This window comes from Scleropages formosus, chromosome 7, assembly GCF_900964775.1.
Source record: "Scleropages formosus chromosome 7, fSclFor1.1, whole genome shotgun sequence".
Taxonomy (NCBI): Eukaryota; Metazoa; Chordata; class Actinopteri; order Osteoglossiformes; family Osteoglossidae; genus Scleropages; species Scleropages formosus.
The window spans coordinates 13185368-13204499 of record NC_041812.1 but is presented as its reverse complement, the minus strand read 5'-3'; the positions used below and the strand labels follow the sequence as shown (position 1 = coordinate 13204499).

Below are 19132 nucleotides of genomic sequence, written 5' to 3'. Positions count from 1 at the left end.
AGTAAGTTACTTGGTGCTGTCATGAGATACTGCTGGAGTTGTGCCTGAGCTGCTTGTCAGGGCCTGGGTTCGAATGTAACTGGGCATTTATGTTCTTGCTTTGCTTTTGGTCTTAAGAGGGGCAGAATGCACTGTATTCTGCTTTATCATGAAATATGTAAGTGGTCTCCTAGGAGTCTAGTTGTACCTATACACTGCAAAGTGACTATAACCTAAAGCCCAATCATAATTGTAGCTGAAGACCAGATGTGCTTCTGCCCTCCAGTACTTTCTTTACTGTAGCATATTTACAGAATGATTTATGTAAGTCTCTAGAGGAGAACTTTTCTGAGATCGGAATGCCATCCTTTGGGTGTAAATACAAGTATGGTGGGGGGGGGTTCTGTATGCTACTTATATGTGGCCAACAGTCACTGCAGTACTAGTGACAGCATTTGCAAGGTGAACTGGTCAAACCAGTTTGCATGGTTCTCTAGCCCTGCTAGTGAACCTTCACAGAGGGGAGAGATTTACGAGTATCACACCAACATGGTTGTTTCTACAGCTTGTACAGTTTTTCTGTGATGTCATCACTGAATAATTGTAATTTATCGAGCTCTCGCACCAAAAGGGCCGGAAATCACTGCAGTTAAACCTGTGAGTGAGCATTTCCCTTACTAATGTCTGTGAATGAGCTGTGTAGTCTACACTGTATACAGGTGAACCGACGGGTAAAAATAGCATAATTACCCCCAAAACAAACATGCGTACATAAACGCCTTTGCAATTGCGGAAAAATAAAGCAGCTGGGCTTGAAAGAGACCGAAATGGCAGTGAACTTCCTGTCCCGGTGGTTCGACTGGTTTCAGTGCAGGATCAGTTCATGCACTCTTGCATTCATTGTTGGTGCGTGTGGACCTCACCTGGTTGTGATTAACCTCAAAGAGCAGCTGACCTGCATCCACCTGAGACTAAGGAGGATGGTGCTGATGGCTGGGACACTTGGGGACATGGGATGAATTTAACTTCCCACTGCAGTACACTGCTGGATAAACTGGTAAATCAGTGTGAGTAATTTGATGTTAGTTGCCTTGAAGGAAAGCATTCAATTGTTATAGTTATGCAGCTCTTTCCCAGCTGTCTTTTCTCCTCTACTGTAGTCCTGGTTCCTCCATGCACCCAACACACAGATGTGGCGTAAAACGCTCTCGTTGCTCCTAGTTGGATGTCTGGAAGAGATGGTGACAGTTGTTTAAAGTTATGAATAGTATCATTTCTTCCCCAGCACTTTCTGAAAAAGCCAGAAAACACAAAGGCTGACAGATCCTAGCAAGTGGTCTGGCGGAGCTCTCCTTCTTTTCCCCTGCCTCTCTCAACCGGTGTCCTGCAGGGCTCGGCACTGGGTTGTCATCTCCATCAACACCTCCTCCCTCACCCCGGTCATTCCTATGGATTCAAATCCCACTGCTGTGCTGATGATACCCAGCTCTTCCTCTCCTTTCCACCTGGAGCGTCAGACATTTCTGCACGCATTGCTCCCTGCCTGTTGGACATCTCCTCATGGATGTCTGATCACCACCTCCAACTCAACCTCTCCAAAACGGAGATTCTTCCTCCCAGCTGGCCTGTCCTCCTGTCATGAGTTATCGATCGAACTGGACATCTCACTGATTTTTGCCTTCTTCCTCGGCTAAGAGTCTGGGAGTAACAATTTACTCGAGTCTGTCTTTCTCTCAGCACATCAAAGCCACAACCCGGACCTGCAGATACATCCTGCATAATATTCGTAGGATCCATCCCTACCTCACAACTGACTCTGTCCAACTACTTGTCCAAGCCATGGTGACATCCCGTCTGGACTACTGCAACTTTCTCCTGTGTGACCTTCCTGCTACCGCCATCAAACCTCTGAAGCTTCTACAAAATGCTGCTACACAAGTTGTTTGATTTGCCAAAGCACTCCTATGTATCTCCTCTACTCGTTTCTCTGCACTGGCTTCCTATAGCTGCCCGGATCAGATTCAAAACCCTGGTTACTATGTACAAATGCATCAATAGAACTACTCCCAGCTATTTACAAGACTTGATCAACTGCTACACCCCAATCAGGCTGCTTCACTCATCTACTTCTCCTTGCTTGGTTGTCCCACGCATGAAAGGTAAAGCACGGAGGTTCTCGGTTCTGGCTCCGTTGTGGTGGAATGACCTTCCCTCTCACTCAGAACTGCTGGAACTCTGTTTAGATTCAAGAAAGGTCTGAAAACTCACCTTTTCCAGATCCATTTTGCCTAAGATCTCCCCAGCTCATGTATGGTGTAAATGTTCATGCACCGTAACTTCATGATCATCCACAGATGAGCCTTTACACAGCCGCTACTCCGGCATTGTATGTGAATGTCTCTGTATACCTTATTTAATTTTTTTTTTTTTTGTAGGAGGTTATCAGGATTCTTCTATCCTGCATTTTATGTACCTACTCAAGCGACGAATATCAGTGCATCCACTGAAAAGTAACAAACTAGGTTCACTTAAGAATCACATAGCTGCAGCTATGTCTTTCTCAATGTAATGCACCAATTGCATTTTTGCAGAGATGTACGTCGCTTTGGAGAAAAGCATCTGCTAAATGAATAAATGTAAATCTGAAGGCTAGAGTAGCACTGTGCGGAAATTCTTTGGATATGTCATGAGAAGGTTGGATTCTAGGGAGGAGATGATGGAAAAGTTGTAGGAAACGGAAGATGAGAAGCAACCTGATGGATGGACTTAACTACAGTGATAGCGAACACGGCTATGGAGGAGGTGGCTTTCGTTGACTGTGCATATAGTCAATGAGAGCTGCCCCACCCTGAGCTTTTCTTTGCTGTATCACTGGTAATATTTTTTTTTACTGATGCTGTGAAGCCCTCCATTTTCTCTAATCATTGTCACGACCTCTTACTTTCTGTGCTTAGAGGTAACATTGCTATTGAACATTCTGGTTTTGACAGCATACCAGGCGTGAACTTTAGTGAAGATTTTACCCTACTGGTCTTCAGGAAGCACTCCACTAATGGGCTACTAACAAGCCTGGTTAGGCCTCACAAAGCCCCGAGGGGATTGGCTGTTCAAGGGCCTTTTTATCTCCACTAGACACTCAACCATCTCTCCCCTCTAACAAGCACACATCCACCTAAGGAGGCTTGACCTTTAGAGTAGCAGAGTGCTCCCCATGGAGGCTAGGGGTGAGTGCCTAGTCTCGTAGCTAGAGGCAGGAGCTCTTGAAGTCACTACTTTCCCCGATTTGCTGTTATTAAAAGCTTTTCCTTTCTCTGCCCCAATTAACAATTTGTGCTGCAGCTTTCAGCAGATGCAACCAGCAGGGGCTGCCCTTTTAATAAGTGGAAAATGGAAAGCTGTAGAAATCAGCAGCACCTGGTCATAGGGCTATGGAACTTGGGTGGGATGTAGTAGTGTAACTCACAGCTAGCAGTAGCAGAGGAGCAGTGGGTGGACCCAATAAGGGGAGAGTGTTTTTTTTTGCTTTGACCACCCCCTTCCCCCAAGCAAAGCCCTGGTATGGTCAGTGCGTGGTGATGGCAGCGTGGCCCTCCAACCCTGGTCAACATAAAGCCCCCTGGTGATTCTGATGCCCTCCTCTTTGTGATGCCTTTGCTCCTGTGAGATACCCATAGGGGACAGCTGCCAGAGGCCTCTCCCCTCTCAGGCAGCCTCTATGAGACTGCAGACAGCAAACTCCATGCTGCTGGCGCCTCACCGTGCAGGGGGCCCCAGGAGACAAAGCTGTGCTTTCCCAACTGGGAGCATAAAGGAGCAGCAAACTGTCTCCACCTGTCACCGAAGTGGGGGGGTAGGGGAGGAGACAGGGCCTCTGACAAGACATTTAATCTTAAGGACAAAACTCATGAAACATCGCTCTCCAAGAAAGTAGTGCACAATTAGTCTATAATTATAAACAGCTCAACAGTGTATTCCAGAAGAGCCTGAGGATGTGCTCCATACAACTGGGGAGTCACTAATCAAGGTCAAAGTGACATTCATGTACAAACAGGCGAGTCAGTTGCAAATTATACCAACAGTAAAAAATAAGTCCCTGGTATTTTTAATACAGGCCACTGTAGTTTAAATACTATGATGCAGATTTACAAAGCAAGATGCAAAAGCCTTAAATACCTATAATCAGCCTAACTATTTCAACAAAAACGACAAATTAAAACCAACAACAGTGCTAAAAATCATGGCAAGATCTGCTTTCCTACTGTCTTTCACACAGTGAGTCAGTCAGTAGGTAAAAAGACAACTGGTCGGTTGAGAAGTGGGTCCAGCACATCCTATAGAAACCAGAGCGCTTTGGGTAAAGCTTCCCTCAGTCAGTGAGCTGCCGCACTACAAGGAGCTCCAGCACCCCGTGAACCTGCTCTTCCCTCTGCATCCTGCTAGTTGTCCGAGTCGGTGTCATGGCGCCGCTTCTGTCCTCGTGCTGCAGGGGGTCGGACTGGTGGCCGACTGGCGTGGGGGCCAGGGGCAGGAGAGCCCCCATCAGAGGATGTATCTGTGTCATGGCGATTCCTTTGCCGTCGCTGGCTGGGTGAAGAGGAAGGTCGGGCCTCGGCCTTTGCCCCCGATGCTGAATAGCTGTCATGAGGTCTGGCTCCACTCTGCCGCCTTGATGATGGATGAGGATGATGGTGGTCTTTTCTCCTCCTGATGGTAGCAAACATGCACATACACACAGGTACCCACAAATTAATCAGTGGATGTCAAGCCTCATGAATGGATGAGTGTTTGAATGTAGTCCTTCTCTGAGTCCCTCTGATACTTAACAAAAATGCATATTAATCTTGCAGATCATTTTGTTATATAGCTGTTTCATTTTTATTAAGTTTTTTTTGAATGAAAAATGCCATCATTTATAATGCCAAAACTAAACCCCTTGGCCCCAGATGATTATATTGGTTACTATCTGTCTTTCCTCTTATTTCTAACTGTTCAGAACTGTGTAAGTCATTCTGAATTAATGTATGCTCAACACCTATTAAATCATTATGGTCTTTTTCCCTTTCATCATTTGAAGCATAACTACTGTCTGGCAAAAGCCCTTTCAAACAAAAACTATGATTGTGTAGTAACCCTCTGGCGCACCCTAGTGTGAGAATTCATGTAATACGAAAACAGGGTGACCAAGGTGTGAAGACTACTACATTTACATTTCTTCACTTACCAGACGCTTTTCTCCAAAGCGACTTACAATGGATACTATGTAGTGTTACTAGCCCACACACCTTATTCACCAAAGTGACTTACACTGCTAGATACACTACTTACAATGGGTCACTCATCCATACATCAGTGGAACACACACACACACACACACTCTGTCACTCACACTAAGGAGGAACCTAAACAGCATGTCTTTGGACTGTGGGAGGAAACCAGAGCACCCAGAGGAAGCCCACAAAGACGCAGGGAGAACATGCAAACTCCACACAGACTGAGCGGGGATCAAACCTACATCCTGTCGTGCCACCAAGGTACTGTGAGACAGCAGCACTACTCGCTGTGCCACCGTGCCCCCCCCCGTACTATACCTTCTGCTGACATCTTCTGACTCCGAGGCTGAAGAGGAAGAATCTCTTCTGCGGTGACTTTTTTTGTCTTTCTTCTTCTTTTTATCCTTTTTACTCTTCTTTTCCTTTTTTACTTTCTTCTTTTTGCTGACCTGAGGCACTGGGCTGCTGTGATGAGACGTACATTCTTATATAGTGCCAATAACATGACAAACACAACAATCCACATAGTTTGTGCAATCGGCAATTCAGGAATTTGACTTTGATACCTGACTTCTTCAACAACTTTGCCCTTGTTCTCATACGGTTTGTTGCTGGAGGTTTCCTGAACACCCTCAGATCTGTGATGCTAAGGGGGGGGGGACACTTTACATTAAAGTGGCTCACACTCTTCTGCTGTGAAATTCAGATACAGCCCCAACACTCCAACGGAGGAAGTGCAGTAGCCTTACTGTAAAAACAGGTAATCCTAGTTTTACTGCTTCCTTTTCCTGCTTGGAGAGTATGGCTTTCCTCGCGCCCGCACTGTCAAAACAACATGGCAAAAATACAGGCCTATTCTGTTAGATGTCATACGCAGTATACATTGTTACATAACAACAAACAAGCCTTACAGGAGCTGTAAAATTCTAATTTAGTGAAGGATTTAAAAACCCTCAAGTGAATTTAGTAATTTCTTTAAAATGAAAAATGTATATTTTCCTCTAAATGCTTTTGGTTGGTTTTTAAATTCTTAAAATATCACAAGACTCCTCATGGGGTAATGTGTGTAGCTGTACTTCCAGCAAACTAATCAGTACCCCGCTCTTATCTTATCACTATGAACTAACAGCTGGTAAACAGATGAGCTTCTTTCAGGCAAACATTACCTGGAACTTCCTAGACCGGAGACACGATCCACATCTCTGGTGTCACCCTCCACCTCTTCTCTCCTGCACATATCAGCCAAATCCTGTGTATTGCAACAGGACACCTTCAGCAGGGAACATTTCTCACGTGTTTTTCTGTGTGTCACGCTGGGACAGATGGACCCAGAAAACTGACTCCTGTATTATTTAGTACTGTGGTGCAGCTGCTCCCTCCCCCGATATTCCTTTATACATTCCCCATACAGAACACTTCACATAAGGTCAGCAGGTGCTGTAATGGGTAGAGATGTTGCCTGCTCCTCCTGTAGTACATTTCATCAACATACTTACCCTAAACCGACAAAGTAAGTTACCCTGGTGTTCAAATTAGTAAAGATTTGTCCCTGGGGTAAAGAATCAACTAAGTGAATTAGTAGTACAGTACAAGCTTTTTGTGCACAGGGAGACTGTCATGAATTCAGCACAAAGATAACTGCAAACCTCTTTAGTAAGACCAGTTGGTTGTCTTTTTAAGTTCTTGTAGCCCCTAAAAAAAAAAAGACCAGAAATAGAAGCACTTCATAAGTAGACATACACAGTGCATATCTCCCAAATCTGCTGCTGTTAACCCACTGGCAATACTCACAGGGCTGCCATCATGGCATCCTGCTCTGCCTGCCGCACAGCAGCAAGCTCATGCTCCCTGGATCTGCCTGCTCTGCCCTTGTCTTTGGCGTACCACGTGAGATCACGACCCTTCTGCCAACGGCCCACTGGGGCCATGAGGGAGTTCCCTGGAAGAGCAAACACAGAAAAGATGAATCACAATAGGAATAGCACCTACACATTACTCATCACCGGAACATGAATAGAGAAGCAAAATGTACAATTTAATTCAAGTATAATCTGGACTACAATCTATATCCATATAAAAACCACAGTGATGGTTTTAGATGATAAAACAGACATTTTACTTGACTAACAAACGGCCTGGAAACACACAGCAGCATTAGGGAAGTGTTACTGAACTGCTACACAAAGCACCAGTCAGTACAGCAGGGAACAGTGTTTAGGGACACTGCCTTAGAAGCTGAAGGTTTTGGGTTTGAATCTCACTCCTGCTATCGTATACAACAAAACAAAACAAATTTGGGCATCAACATTTCATCATCTTAGAAAAAATTCCCAGCTTATTCACAGATCCTGATGGGTCTACAGGCTCGACTTGGTGTGACTATTTCTCATGAAAGATTCAGAGATGTGCAAAGTTTCAAAAGGAAAATCAATCAGCTGATCCCAACCACTTTCGTTGGTGATCTGAAGTGCTTAACTTATGTTCTTAAGCCTTAAGTCTAAAAAAACTGAAAAGTCCAGAAAACCAGGAAAAGAGTGTGTTTCTACCAGGGTGACCGCTGAAAATGTCTGAGGTCTGGGTAAGTGAATATCTGTAACAATGTGTGAAAGCATTGTACAGCAGATGGTGTCTGATAGGAATGCTGCTACGTCATCTAAACGGTTCCTGATTCCACACCATCTCCTGCTGTAGCACACTCGCGCAAGCCAAGGTACTTACCCTGAACCGATCAGAAATTACCACTGTATAAATCACTGTAAAGTTGATAACCTCACTGCCATGATGGAAACTGCCTTGTACAAAAGGGTTAGCTAAGGGTTAATCATAGAAAGAATGACAATGAATGACGCCTATCTATTCATGGCTCCGTTACGACTCGGTGTAACAACGATGCTAATTGAAAGGGAACGTGCTTGCCGCGCGCAGCTCCCTTTGGAGTGGCCGCCCGACCGTCCGCGCGCACGAACCCCGTCTCTGCTGCAACTGCGCAGCAGCGTTTGCCGGCGCGGCCACTCTCAGTGTATGAGCGCGGCGGTGGCGGAGCAGCGATGAGGGGCGGCGGCGGCGTACAAAGCGGTGAGTCTCGTCTGTCGGGCGCCGAGGGGGCAGAGCTGCTGGAGAGGCAGTAGCCGAGCAGCGCGGCGAGGCACTCTGGCAGCCGAGCCGCGTGGCACGTCTGAAAGAATCTATCTTCGAGTTGACTGATATCGAACCGATTATGTTCCGTTTCAGTGAAGCCTTACCCAGGTAGTTCTCTCTGTGCTTGTCCGTTTTAACATCGTCCCAGTTGAACTGGTCCTGTCCTCCTCGCACGCCTCCAGACCTCGATGAACCAAACATGTTGAATTTTTTTGCGGACAAGTGTGTGTTTGCGGGCGTTGTCGGTTGTGCGGCCTTCACAACAACGCCATCCTCGGCCTTTTCCTGGAGGTCTCACTAACCGAGGGCTGCTTTGGACGCGAGGCTCTTCCGGGAAGCTCGGAGGGCTGCCTAGAGGGCGCTACGTGGGCGGTAGAGAAGTCTGTTTAAACCAAAAAATGCGGAAAAAGAGTGAAGAACGAAACAACAACAAAAAAATCTTTTTGGGGTTTCAAGCCGCAGTCAATATCGCGGTAAGCCAAAGTGCCGTCACGGTGTCGGTGAGGCGCGCTCCATCATGTCGTCGCGAGCCTGGTGCACGCACGTTCACATACGTCCGTCAGCGTGCGGCTTCCCGCTCGAATAACGCGTGGAGGAGCGGCACGAACAGTACTGCTATGCTTATTTGTCAGTGTCAAAATTTGAGTGAACCGTTTACTTTAACGTCATAATTAACCACTGCAGATGCCGGCTATTGTTATACCGCGCTCTCCTGAACAGCAGCTGAGAAGTAATACGTGGCAGTACCAGTCGTTATTATTTTTTTGCCACATCCAAAACTGGACAGTGTGTGTATGTGGTTAATGAAATTAAATTTTTGGCCGCAAGTCAAGTGCTGTCAGGTTACTGTGTAAATAGTTAATGGAAACGGCTGCGTAGTTAAAGTGAAATGTTAGCTTTTTTTTTTTTTTTTTAATTACTTGAAACGGCAATGCTACTGTTTATTTCAATAAGTTGTTCCAGTACCGTTTTGCTCGAAGGGGAACCGGAAGCACCCCCCGTCATCAGCGGGCGTCTGTATAGACTTGTTCGCGGTGATGCGCACGTCATGTCGCTCAGTGATTACGTCACGGCTCGGTACGTAATGGCTCTTGTGTTGAAGCCGTACGCTGCGAGTAGGAGAAGAGGCAACGTTGTTAACATCCTTCGTGTTTCTTTCTCATGTACACGAGGACTTTCTACAGACTCTTCTCCGGTACGTTTTTATACGTATTTTACTCAGCGTGTCTTTTTCAGAAGAAATGCAATGTGGCTTTGCATCTCAGTCTTGGGCTTGTCCTGACCTGACGATGGGGGAAGATGATCAGCAGCTTTTTTCCGCGCGTTCTTGATAGATTTACACTGAATATTAAACACACTGATATTAAACTTTGCAGGCGAGATGCTAAAACAGGCAGGTGTCCTAGCCCTATCACTACTATCAGTCAAGTTGCACATTTTCAGACTCTTGACTTGAGCTCATGATAAATAACTATTCTCTACGCAATTCGGTGATACTCCACACAGCCTCTACATGTAACATGTGGGAAGAATCTGACAACATACAAGGTTAAACAGAAATCATGTGCCACCTATGGGATCAGTACCCTCCTCTGACTCTGAGCTTGTGATACAAATTAAACTAATCAGATCTGCTCCTAAATTAACTGCAAGGGGGAATTACCCATTCTATGTTACTCATGAGTGCTTGGAAAATCCTTTCCAAAGTCTGTCAGTATCTGACTCAAGAGTAAACAAACGAAATTGTCTAACAATGCAACATCTGTTGCATCAGAATGAGTTTTACTGGCCAGTGCGCTGATGCACACAAGAAATTTGCTGTAGTTCTAGGTGACTCGAGTATTTAGTGAGAAAAAGATGGCACAGAATTATAGAATAAATAGAAAAATAACATATTTACAGAGTATACAAACATGAGAGTATAAATAGTAGTATAAATACAAAAAAATATAAATGAATAAGAGGTAAATTACTAAAGTGATGGGATATTGTTGCACTGACAGAAGACCTATAGGGGGAGTGTTAACTGTTCATGATGGCCTGATGGAAAAAAACTTTGTGTATCAGGTTGTTCTAGTACCAAAGAAATGGCGTATATATAGATCTATGGGGCGGTGGGGTGGCACAGAGAGTAGTGCTGCTGTCTCACAGTGCCTGGGTGGTGCGAGAGGACATGGGTTCGATCCCCGCTCAGCCTCTTTGGAGTTTGCATGTTCTCCCTGTGTCTGCGTGGGTTTCCTCCCAACATCTGAAGACATGTTGTTGAGGTTCCCCCATGGCATGTGAGTAAATGTGTGAGTTCCACTGATGTATGGATGAGTGACCCAATGTAAGTAGTGTATCTAGCAGTGTGCTACATAGAGTTCATTGGAAGTTGCTTTGAACAAAAGCATCTGCAAAATAAATAAATGTGTCTACTGTGACCCATTCATGTTAATTTGTAACCATGTACACCCCCCCCCCCCCCCACTAAAAAAAAAAAAATTCAGTCACACTGACCAAGGAGCAAGTGAGGTTATAGGACACCATGATTACAAATTAAGATACTGTTCCATTTAATGTGGTCAAACCTTGAACAATAGGCTATAGGTGGTGTAGTAATTACAGCTGCCATGCTGGAAATTGTTGAGGTTCAAATCCCACATTCTGCTGTAGGTATTAAGGTACTTGCGCTGCGCTGACAGATTAAAATTAGGCCTTTTGTGTAAATGAGTAACAGTCAAGAGTAGAGCCCCAGTAACATTTACAGAGTGTTTTTGCACCTATGCTGTCTGAATTGGATTAGAGAGGATTTTCTCAGGTTTGCGTGACCTGCTGTCCTCCACTGTATTATTGACTGGTGCTTCCTTTTGCATTTTTGCAATGAGATCAATGTTGAAGGTGTGTTTTGAGCAACTGTGGGGTTCTTTGTTAGAGAAGCTCTGCAGAGGCATGGCCAGCTGTCCTCTGTCATGTGTGAATGGTGGTGTATGAATGACTACAGTGGATGTGTCACCAGCCTGTATACACATTTTTCACACTACTGGCACGGGGCCCGTTTCTATAACTCCAGCTGATTTTGAGGAAGTGACAACCAGATCAGCTTTAACTTTCTCCCCGCTCACATAAGTACCTTTGACAGGTGTTGTAGTAGGGATGGGAGGCACCTGGAGGCCCATACCTCAGGTTTCCACATATGTTTAGAAATGTACTGTATTTGGAGTTTTAAGGCAAGCAAAGTACAACTACTTTGTTCTCTCTGGGCTATGAGAAAAAATGTATGTATTTTTGCAGAACTCTGCTAGCGAAGCCTAGCTGTACAGTTAATAACATTGCAGGTGTGTGTCAATGGTAGTTGTAGGTGCGGAAATGTGGTGTTCCTTTGACGTGACGCTTGCATGTATTTGTAATAAGCTCCCCCTAGAATGAACCTGAACCTTTTGTTGTACTTGTTTTCTTATATTGCCTTTATGTTCCAAAACATCGTCTTTAACTGAGTTTCTGTTTTGAGTGTAGCGGTTAAAAGTAAATTACATGCTTGTTATGCCACATACTTTCCATTAGCTGTCTTCACTGTGTTACAGAAACATCTTCTCAAAGTGTTAACTGTTTGTTAGTGAACCAGTATTTAGTATTTCACAGTTTTAAAAGACACAGTTTACTTCATGATGCAATAGTTCACTTAGCCTGCATGGATATCTTGTGATTAATGCTGTTATCTTGAACACAGCAAGGGAAGAAACATGCAGTAATGATAATTATGACGCAGAAGACGGAAAAACATCCAGCGCACTCTTTTAGCCCTCCTGACCGAAACACATGTCTTTTGTTTAGTTTCACAGCAGCTTGCCAGTGTGATTTGGCTGGGTGGTATACAACCTCCTGGGTAAATTCTAGCAGTTGGGCACAAAAGATAACGTTGAGGCCCCGTTCAGCAGGAGGAGGAGAAACATCAGCAGAGGGAGGGAAACATCCAAAGCGTTCTCTGTGTATGGAGGAGAAGGGTGAGTGTTTTAGCAGTTCAGGCTTCTGATGTTTTGACAAGACAAGAGAGGCTGGTACAGTACACAGTGAAATGAAACAATTCTTCCTGTTTTATAAACAGTTACCTACACAGACAACAAAGTGCACATGTGCAAGACGTGTGCAAACAGCACTGGACATTTCAACATTGCTAAAACAGGACAATAGGCACAATAACGGACAGTTCGGCATCGACCAGTGCGCTAGTTCCAGTGTCAGTCCAGTGCCTGAGTATTAAGGAGGCTGATAGCTTGGGGGAAGAAACTGTTACGCAGTCTGGCTGTGAAGCCCAGATGCTTTGGTAAATTTTACCAGACGGCAGGAGGGTGAAAAGTTTGTGCGAGGGGTGCGTGAGGTCATCCACAATGCTGATGGCTTTGTGGATGCAGCGTGCAGTGTAAATGTCTGTGATGGAGGGGAGAGAGACCCAGATGATCTTCTCAGCTGTCCTCACTATCCGTTGCAGGGTCTTGCGATCCAAAACGGTGCAATTACTAAACCAGGCAGTGATGCAGCTGCACAGGATGCTCTCGATGGTCTCTTTGTAGAATGTGATAAGGATGGGAGGGTGGGAGATGGGCCTTTCTCAACCTTCACAGAAAGTAGAGGCGCTGCTGGGCTTTCTTGACTATGGAGCTGGTGTTGAGGGACCAGGTGAGGTTCTCCGCCAGGTGAACACCAAGCAATTTGGTGCTCTTGACAATCTCCACAGAGGAGCCGTCGATGTTCAGCGGAGAGTGGTCGCTCCGTGCTCTCCTGAAGTCAACAACCATCTCTCTTGTTTTGTCATGTTTGCTTGCTTCTCAGTTATGGATCCAAGGTGTGAAAGGTGCACTCAGGAAAGACTTTGGCAAGAGGTTGGCTCTGCTTCCTAATGCTGTGTCTGTATTTTAGTTCTGTATTTTAGATATTGTACAATTCTTATGTCTTCTGTTTAATAACTTTTCTGTGCTTCAGTATATATTAATTGTCATTGAGCTGGCAGAATTTCAGCAGGATCTGAGACATGCAGCTTGTAGGTGAAATTCAAAGGTGTTTTTCCCCAATGCTTGTCACCCTTCCTGTTTTAACTGGATGCCAGAGGAGTAAATGGTGCTGTTGGTGTACTTGTGCAGCGGTATGCTCTGGCCCTTCAGCCTCTCAGTTCAGTGACAGCCCACAGCACTGAGCGTCCTGCTGTGCCCTTGTTTGTGGTGTGTGATGTGTGCAGTACTGATGGACCAAGTATTGTGACCCTCTGATGTTTTTTCCCCCTCATAAAAATCATACCACCCCTTCCGTCTGTTCCTTCTTGTATTTTTGTTTACTGGTTTTGATAGTTTCACATCTTTTCCACTGATTCCTGTCAGTGATCAGACTAGTTTTGCTTGTTATTAAAGAATTTGATTATATCTGAACATTTGACTTTGATGTTTGATTTATTTTGTCTTAAGATGATGAACATAATACTTTTAGTCAGTTTTGGTCCTTTTTATTTGATGTTACTTCTGTGGATGTGCAGGCTGTCAGGTGTAGTGTGTGCATGGCTGCAGTGCTGTGTTGACTGATCCGCTCATTGATTGTGTTACAGCAGAATGGTATACTTTTTGAGGGCAACAGCTGGCGTTGTTGTTAGAGCTATCTCCTTCCACTTGAAGGACCTGGGTTCAAATCCTGCCCCTGTTGTCGTATCCTTGATCAAGGTACTTACCCTGAATCGATATAGTAAAAATTACCATACTGTGTAACTGGGGAAATCAGTGTTAATAGTTCAGTGGGCACCAGCAGTCACCTTGGAGAAAAGGTATTAGATACATTGATAATTGTCGTATAAAAAGTGTATAGGTGCACGTTTGTAAGTGCTGCTTGCTGGTGGGTAAACTAGCCAGCAGTGCTCCAGCTGTGTGCTGCATTTGCAGTATGACTCTGACATCATGATCATAAACCGGGAGAATAGGTCACGCTCCTGTTTGCAGTACTGTGGCCTGGCCTCACATTTGTTTTCTGGCTCTTCGCTCTTCCCCTCGGACCTCAGTGATGGCAGGACCCAGACCTGTGGTGCTGACTGGACCATCCGGAGCTGGGAAAAGCACGTTTCTGAAAAGGCTTCTACAAGAGTATGAGGGCGTCTTCGGCTTCAGCGTTTCCCGTAAGAGTCAGTGAATGGGCACTTGAGCATGCCACAAAGAGGAGACCTTTTATTTGACAAAATGATGAAGAAAAAGGCTTTGGTTTTACTGTTCTCAACTGAGGCCCTTTCTCCCTCCAGATACAACAAGGAAGCCACGTCCTGGAGAGGAAAATGGCAAAGGTGAGTGCTTCTGAGCAGGAAGATGTGAGTAGAGTAGGTGATATTAAAAGCCCTCATCACTAAGCTTCAGATTACTGTACTGCTGACAGCAGGACGAAGAATCATACTGAAACCCTCATACCAGAGATGGCTTCACCACTCCTAGTTAGTTCTTGGTTTTCAGGCAGGTATATGGGCAAGGCCACACAGGCTTTGACAGACTTGGCTGTTTCCTTGTAGACTATCATTATGTTTCCCGGGAAGCCATGCAGGCGGGCATTGCCAATGGAGAGTTTATCGAGAATGCAGAGTTCTCCGGAAACATGTACGGCACAAGGTGGGTATCTTTGCATGTTACAAGACTTCTAATCAGAATTGGTTTAAATACTCTTTCAGCAGTAATGTGAGCTTTTATGGTTATTTGTATGTTTTATGCGTTACTCAATGTGCAGGCCTTAGAACGCTGTGGATATTCAAATGCTTGAAGTGCAGACCATATGGAGCTATTCTAGGGACAGAAAATCTGTACACACACTGAATGGCACATTCTCATCTTCCAGACTGTGCTGCACTTAGTTCCATAGGGCTTTTGTTGATATTTTGATTTAATCATTTAGCACATGCTTTTCTCCAAAGCATCTTCTACTTAACACTATGTAGTATGTAGTATTTGACCTAAGGTTACTTAGAATTCAGGGGGGCGCAGTGGTGCGGTGGGCCTGGCCGGGTCCTGCTCTCTGGTGGGGCTGGGGTTCGAGTCCCGCTTGGGGTGCCTTGTGACGGACTGGCGTACTGTCCTGGGTGTGTCCCCTCCCCCTCCAGCCTTGCACCCTGTGTTGCTGGGTTAGGCTCCGGTTCTCTGCAACCCTGCTAGGGACAAGCAGTTTCAGCCAGTGTGTGAGTATGTGGCTTACAGTTTTAGATACAGTACCAACAGTGAGTTGCTCGTTTTTATTACGTTATAGCTCTAGAACTGGCAAGTTTTATAGGCAAAGTCTTTCCTCTACTGCCCTTATGTCAGAAGGAATGTGGCAGAGGAAGAATGGTACTGAAAGACCTCATTGCCAGACTGCTACTGCTGGATCTTTATCTTTTCGCAATGTTTCTCACCAATGGGAACACAGAGAACTGCAGAACTGTCTAACATATATGTTCTGTCCTTCTTGTGTGCAGTAAGGCTGCTGTACAGGACGTCCAGGCCAAAAATCTCATCTGTCTTTTGGACATTGACATGCAGGGTGTGTTGAACATCAAAAAAACGGACCTCAACCCCATTTACATCTCCATCCAGCCACCGTCCATGGAAATCTTGGTAAGAGCTTTTTTTTTTATTTTTTAGTGATGTGTCCAGGTGTCATCAGATGTTTTAGTGCTGCATTTCTGCTGGGCTGTTATCTCACAAAACTCTGCACCTTTGTATAGGGTTGTCATCAGCAGTGTTGTAGCAGCTATATCATGGGTGTTTTGTGTAGCATACCTCAAGGAAAAAATGTGAGAAACAATACTTTGAAATGACTGTATTGGAGTTGTCCTGCATTGAGAGTGTACATGTACCATTTTTTTTTTGTCCCCAGGAAAAACGCTTGAGGGACAGGAAGACTGAGTCTGAGGAGAGTTTGCAGAAACGTTTGGACGTGGCTCGAAAAGACATGGAGCTCAGTGAGTTGCCGCCTCCTGTGGAAATAATTACAGTAAAACTGCCTATGGCTTAATAATATTAACTACATAATGCATATGCAATGATGCATAAATGTGTAAAACACTTTTTTTTTATAAACAATTTTTCAAAAGGCAAAAAACCTGGCATGTTTGATGTAATCATTATCAATGATGACTTGGAAGAGGCTTATGGAAAGCTGAAAGGTGCTCTTGCTGAGGTGAGATGTTCTGCTTTTGCTTCAGCTTTGCAGGCATAAATATTCATTTCTTATTGTAATGATTTATCATTAGGCTCTTGTTTTGTGAAACTTTTTTTGATGTTCTTGTATACCTCTGCACACCAGGACATTGGTGATGAGTCAAACATTGATTTAATGTTGAATGTGACTAATGTTGTCTGTTTCTATGGTCCTGTACACAGGAAATTGCAAAAATCCACAAAGCCAAAAAGTAGTAGGAGGTGAAAAGAGCACAGCACCAACCAGGCACTCCTTTCTACACAAACCACTTCTTTCCGTTCCACACACCCCATCCACATTCCATCAAGCACCTGTTTCATCAGCTGCCCACCTCTTTGACGCGGAACCTCCCTGGGAGAGGCTTTTTAACCCACGGTCATTGCTCTCAAGGAGAAGTTTTTTTATGTGATATGTTGTGTACTTCTTGCTGTGGTTTACCCCTTTTAATATAAAATCCAGCACATGACTAATAGATGACATAAGTGAGCAATATTACTCTTCGTGGGCCAGTTATAATCATGGAAATACAACAGGACATTAAGGTTGCTGTAAAATACAGCTTCTTCCATGTAAGGCTCGACTGAAGCTCCATCCCACTCTTCAGAGGGGCTGTCACGGCTGAACAAGCAGTGGTTGTTCTAGTCAAAGTGGAAGGACAAGTCAACTGAGCTGTTAATTTTAAAGTGAGTTAATTTATTTTGGGCGTGGCAGCTAAAAAAGAGGGAAGAATATGTCAAATTATACTCAGGAACATCAGCTGGGCATTTGCCTCCAGCTCTAAAGCCAAACTTGCTGCAAGGTGGCTGATGGGAATATCTGCTCTGTCCTCCTCCAGAACTGAAAAATGTATAAAACTTCTCTTTGTTCTTCAGAGTGTGTAGGATTTGATCAAATTACCCAACCTTGTTGTCTGCTTTCTTTGTACAAAGTTTAAGTTCAGTGGCTGTAGGTTGTAAATATTGGATGAAAGTTACAGGCAGCTTTGCACTGTAGCAAAGGTACCGATGGCCTTTAGAGAAGACTCTGCAGTCCAGCCAGGCTAATGTTTCTGCAGGTTTTGTGCTTTTAAATAATAACTTTGTTCAAATAGGGAAAATAATGAAAGTGTTGAGTTGTTTACCAAGAAAACCTGTTTAAATGAAGCCTGTAAAGTTCTGAAATGGAATTGGATCATGAAGTAGGAGGGTGTGGTTGTGGAGGTGTTGGGTCAAGACTCAGGAGGGCTGTGCAGTTTTTTTTTTTTTTGGTGGGGTGGAGGGGGTGACTTGCCACTCTTAATGAGAAAGATAAGCCATGACCCCAATCTATATTTAATGCAAGTGTCACAAAAACCAGTACTTCACCAGAATGAGTGCGTGATGCTGCAGGTCCGTAGGCCTACTGGACACCTCCACAGCACAGCTGTATGGTCATGGAGTGAACCACAAACACTTACAGTACTTGAACACAGATGTTAATGTTTCCAACTCCAATGTTTAACGCTGAACAAGTGACTTTTCTGTTGCAGTACACGCCATTGTTTGTTGTTTACCACCCGTGGTCTGACATGTTCTCAGTGAAAGGCTGTTTTTAGTTACTACAGTTAATGCATTTTTATACTTGCAGTTTTTTTTCCTGCTTTGGGGAGTTGTCCTCAATAAGCTGAAAGGATATACTAATGAGACATTTATTCTGAACACATTTTTGTGTTATTTTTAATGTGTTGCTGACTAGGGCTGGGCCATAGCTTTTAGGGTAGTGTGGAAAAATGTGGAGGTGAAACAAACCAAGCAGGGAGAGTTAGAGTGGAGTATTTAGGAACACACAAATTCACATAACCAACTCGCAAGCAACCAGTTTTTAGTTTTTTTTTTTTTTTTTTTTTTAGCGGAAAGCTTTATAACTCAGCTATTTCTACATGTCACATACAGTAGGTCTGACATGTTTTCTGATAGTCAAAATACTGAGGCTGTAACCTTTCCTTTTTCTTCTGCCTGTTTATATATTTGCACTATTTCAGCTAAAAGTTTATTACATTTACATTACTAAAAATTAGCTAAGTTAAGGACTAAGCTGTATAGAGACAAGGATCAGTAGGGTGTGATTTGATGGCCCAGTCCTGTTAGACAACACACTTTACCTGGCACCATTCCTGCCTGTGCTCGACATGGGTTTATTACACTGTAGTACATGATCATGCTCACACAATTAAAGTCCATGGGCTACACTCCAGCTGCGTGTACTGTCGTCATTCATTGTGTGAGTGCCTTTGGAGATTTTGGCTGTCAACCACACACAAATTGCATGCTAAGGAAAATGGTGGATCAAAAATTTAATTTTCAGTTCAAATGCAGAATCTGTTACTGGTCACAAATTGTTGCATAAAGTAATTCAATTCTACACTAGCAGCAACCCAAATACTTACTGAACAAAAAAACACCCACAGTCAATAGTTTTTATGTTAACTTTTACCTTTTTGTAAGTGGCCACAAGGAAGCAATGTGTGGTTTAACTCTGATTTACAGTAAATTAACCATGAGGCTACAGCAGTGGCAGAATACTCATTTCAAGCCAAAATGAATTTTTTTTTTTTTTTT

At 44.2% G+C, this 19132-nt stretch overlaps 2 protein-coding genes across 5 annotated transcripts; one reads left to right on the top strand and one right to left on the bottom strand.

The window, feature by feature from the left end:
* Positions 1 to 3853: 3853 nt before the first annotated feature.
* Positions 3854 to 9430, bottom strand: c7h1orf35 (chromosome 7 C1orf35 homolog). Of its 2 annotated transcripts, XM_018757711.2 has the most exons (9): positions 9354 to 9430; positions 8492 to 8748; positions 7041 to 7188; positions 6896 to 6941; positions 6416 to 6498; positions 5999 to 6071; positions 5816 to 5895; positions 5568 to 5714; positions 3856 to 4683 (listed from the first exon to the last, which is right to left on the bottom strand). In XM_018757711.2, exons 2-9 carry the CDS (start codon positions 8586 to 8588, stop codon positions 4416 to 4418), a joined length of 942 nt encoding a protein of 313 aa, XP_018613227.2. In that variant the 5' UTR covers positions 8589 to 8748; positions 9354 to 9430; the 3' UTR covers positions 3856 to 4415. The 2 variants fall into 2 exon arrangements, with proteins under 2 accessions (XP_018613228.2, XP_018613227.2); XM_018757712.2 differs by lacking the exon at positions 9354 to 9430 and having other exon boundaries at positions 3854 to 4683; positions 5568 to 5711; positions 8492 to 9124.
* On the top strand, positions 7932 to 19126 carry guk1a (guanylate kinase 1a). 3 transcript variants are annotated; one of them, XM_018757714.2, is made up of 8 exons: positions 7932 to 7959; positions 14404 to 14517; positions 14638 to 14679; positions 14899 to 14995; positions 15832 to 15970; positions 16233 to 16317; positions 16450 to 16535; positions 16739 to 19126. In XM_018757714.2, the coding sequence occupies exons 2-8, from the start codon at positions 14406 to 14408 to the stop codon at positions 16769 to 16771; spliced, it is 594 nt and encodes a 197-aa protein (XP_018613230.1). In that variant the 5' UTR covers positions 7932 to 7959; positions 14404 to 14405; the 3' UTR covers positions 16772 to 19126. The 3 variants fall into 3 exon arrangements, with proteins under 3 accessions (XP_018613230.1, XP_029109265.1, XP_018613229.1); XM_029253432.1 differs by lacking the exon at positions 7932 to 7959 and adding an exon at positions 7980 to 8324; XM_018757713.2 differs by lacking the exon at positions 7932 to 7959 and adding an exon at positions 9479 to 9582.
* Positions 19127 to 19132: the final 6 nt, after the last annotated feature.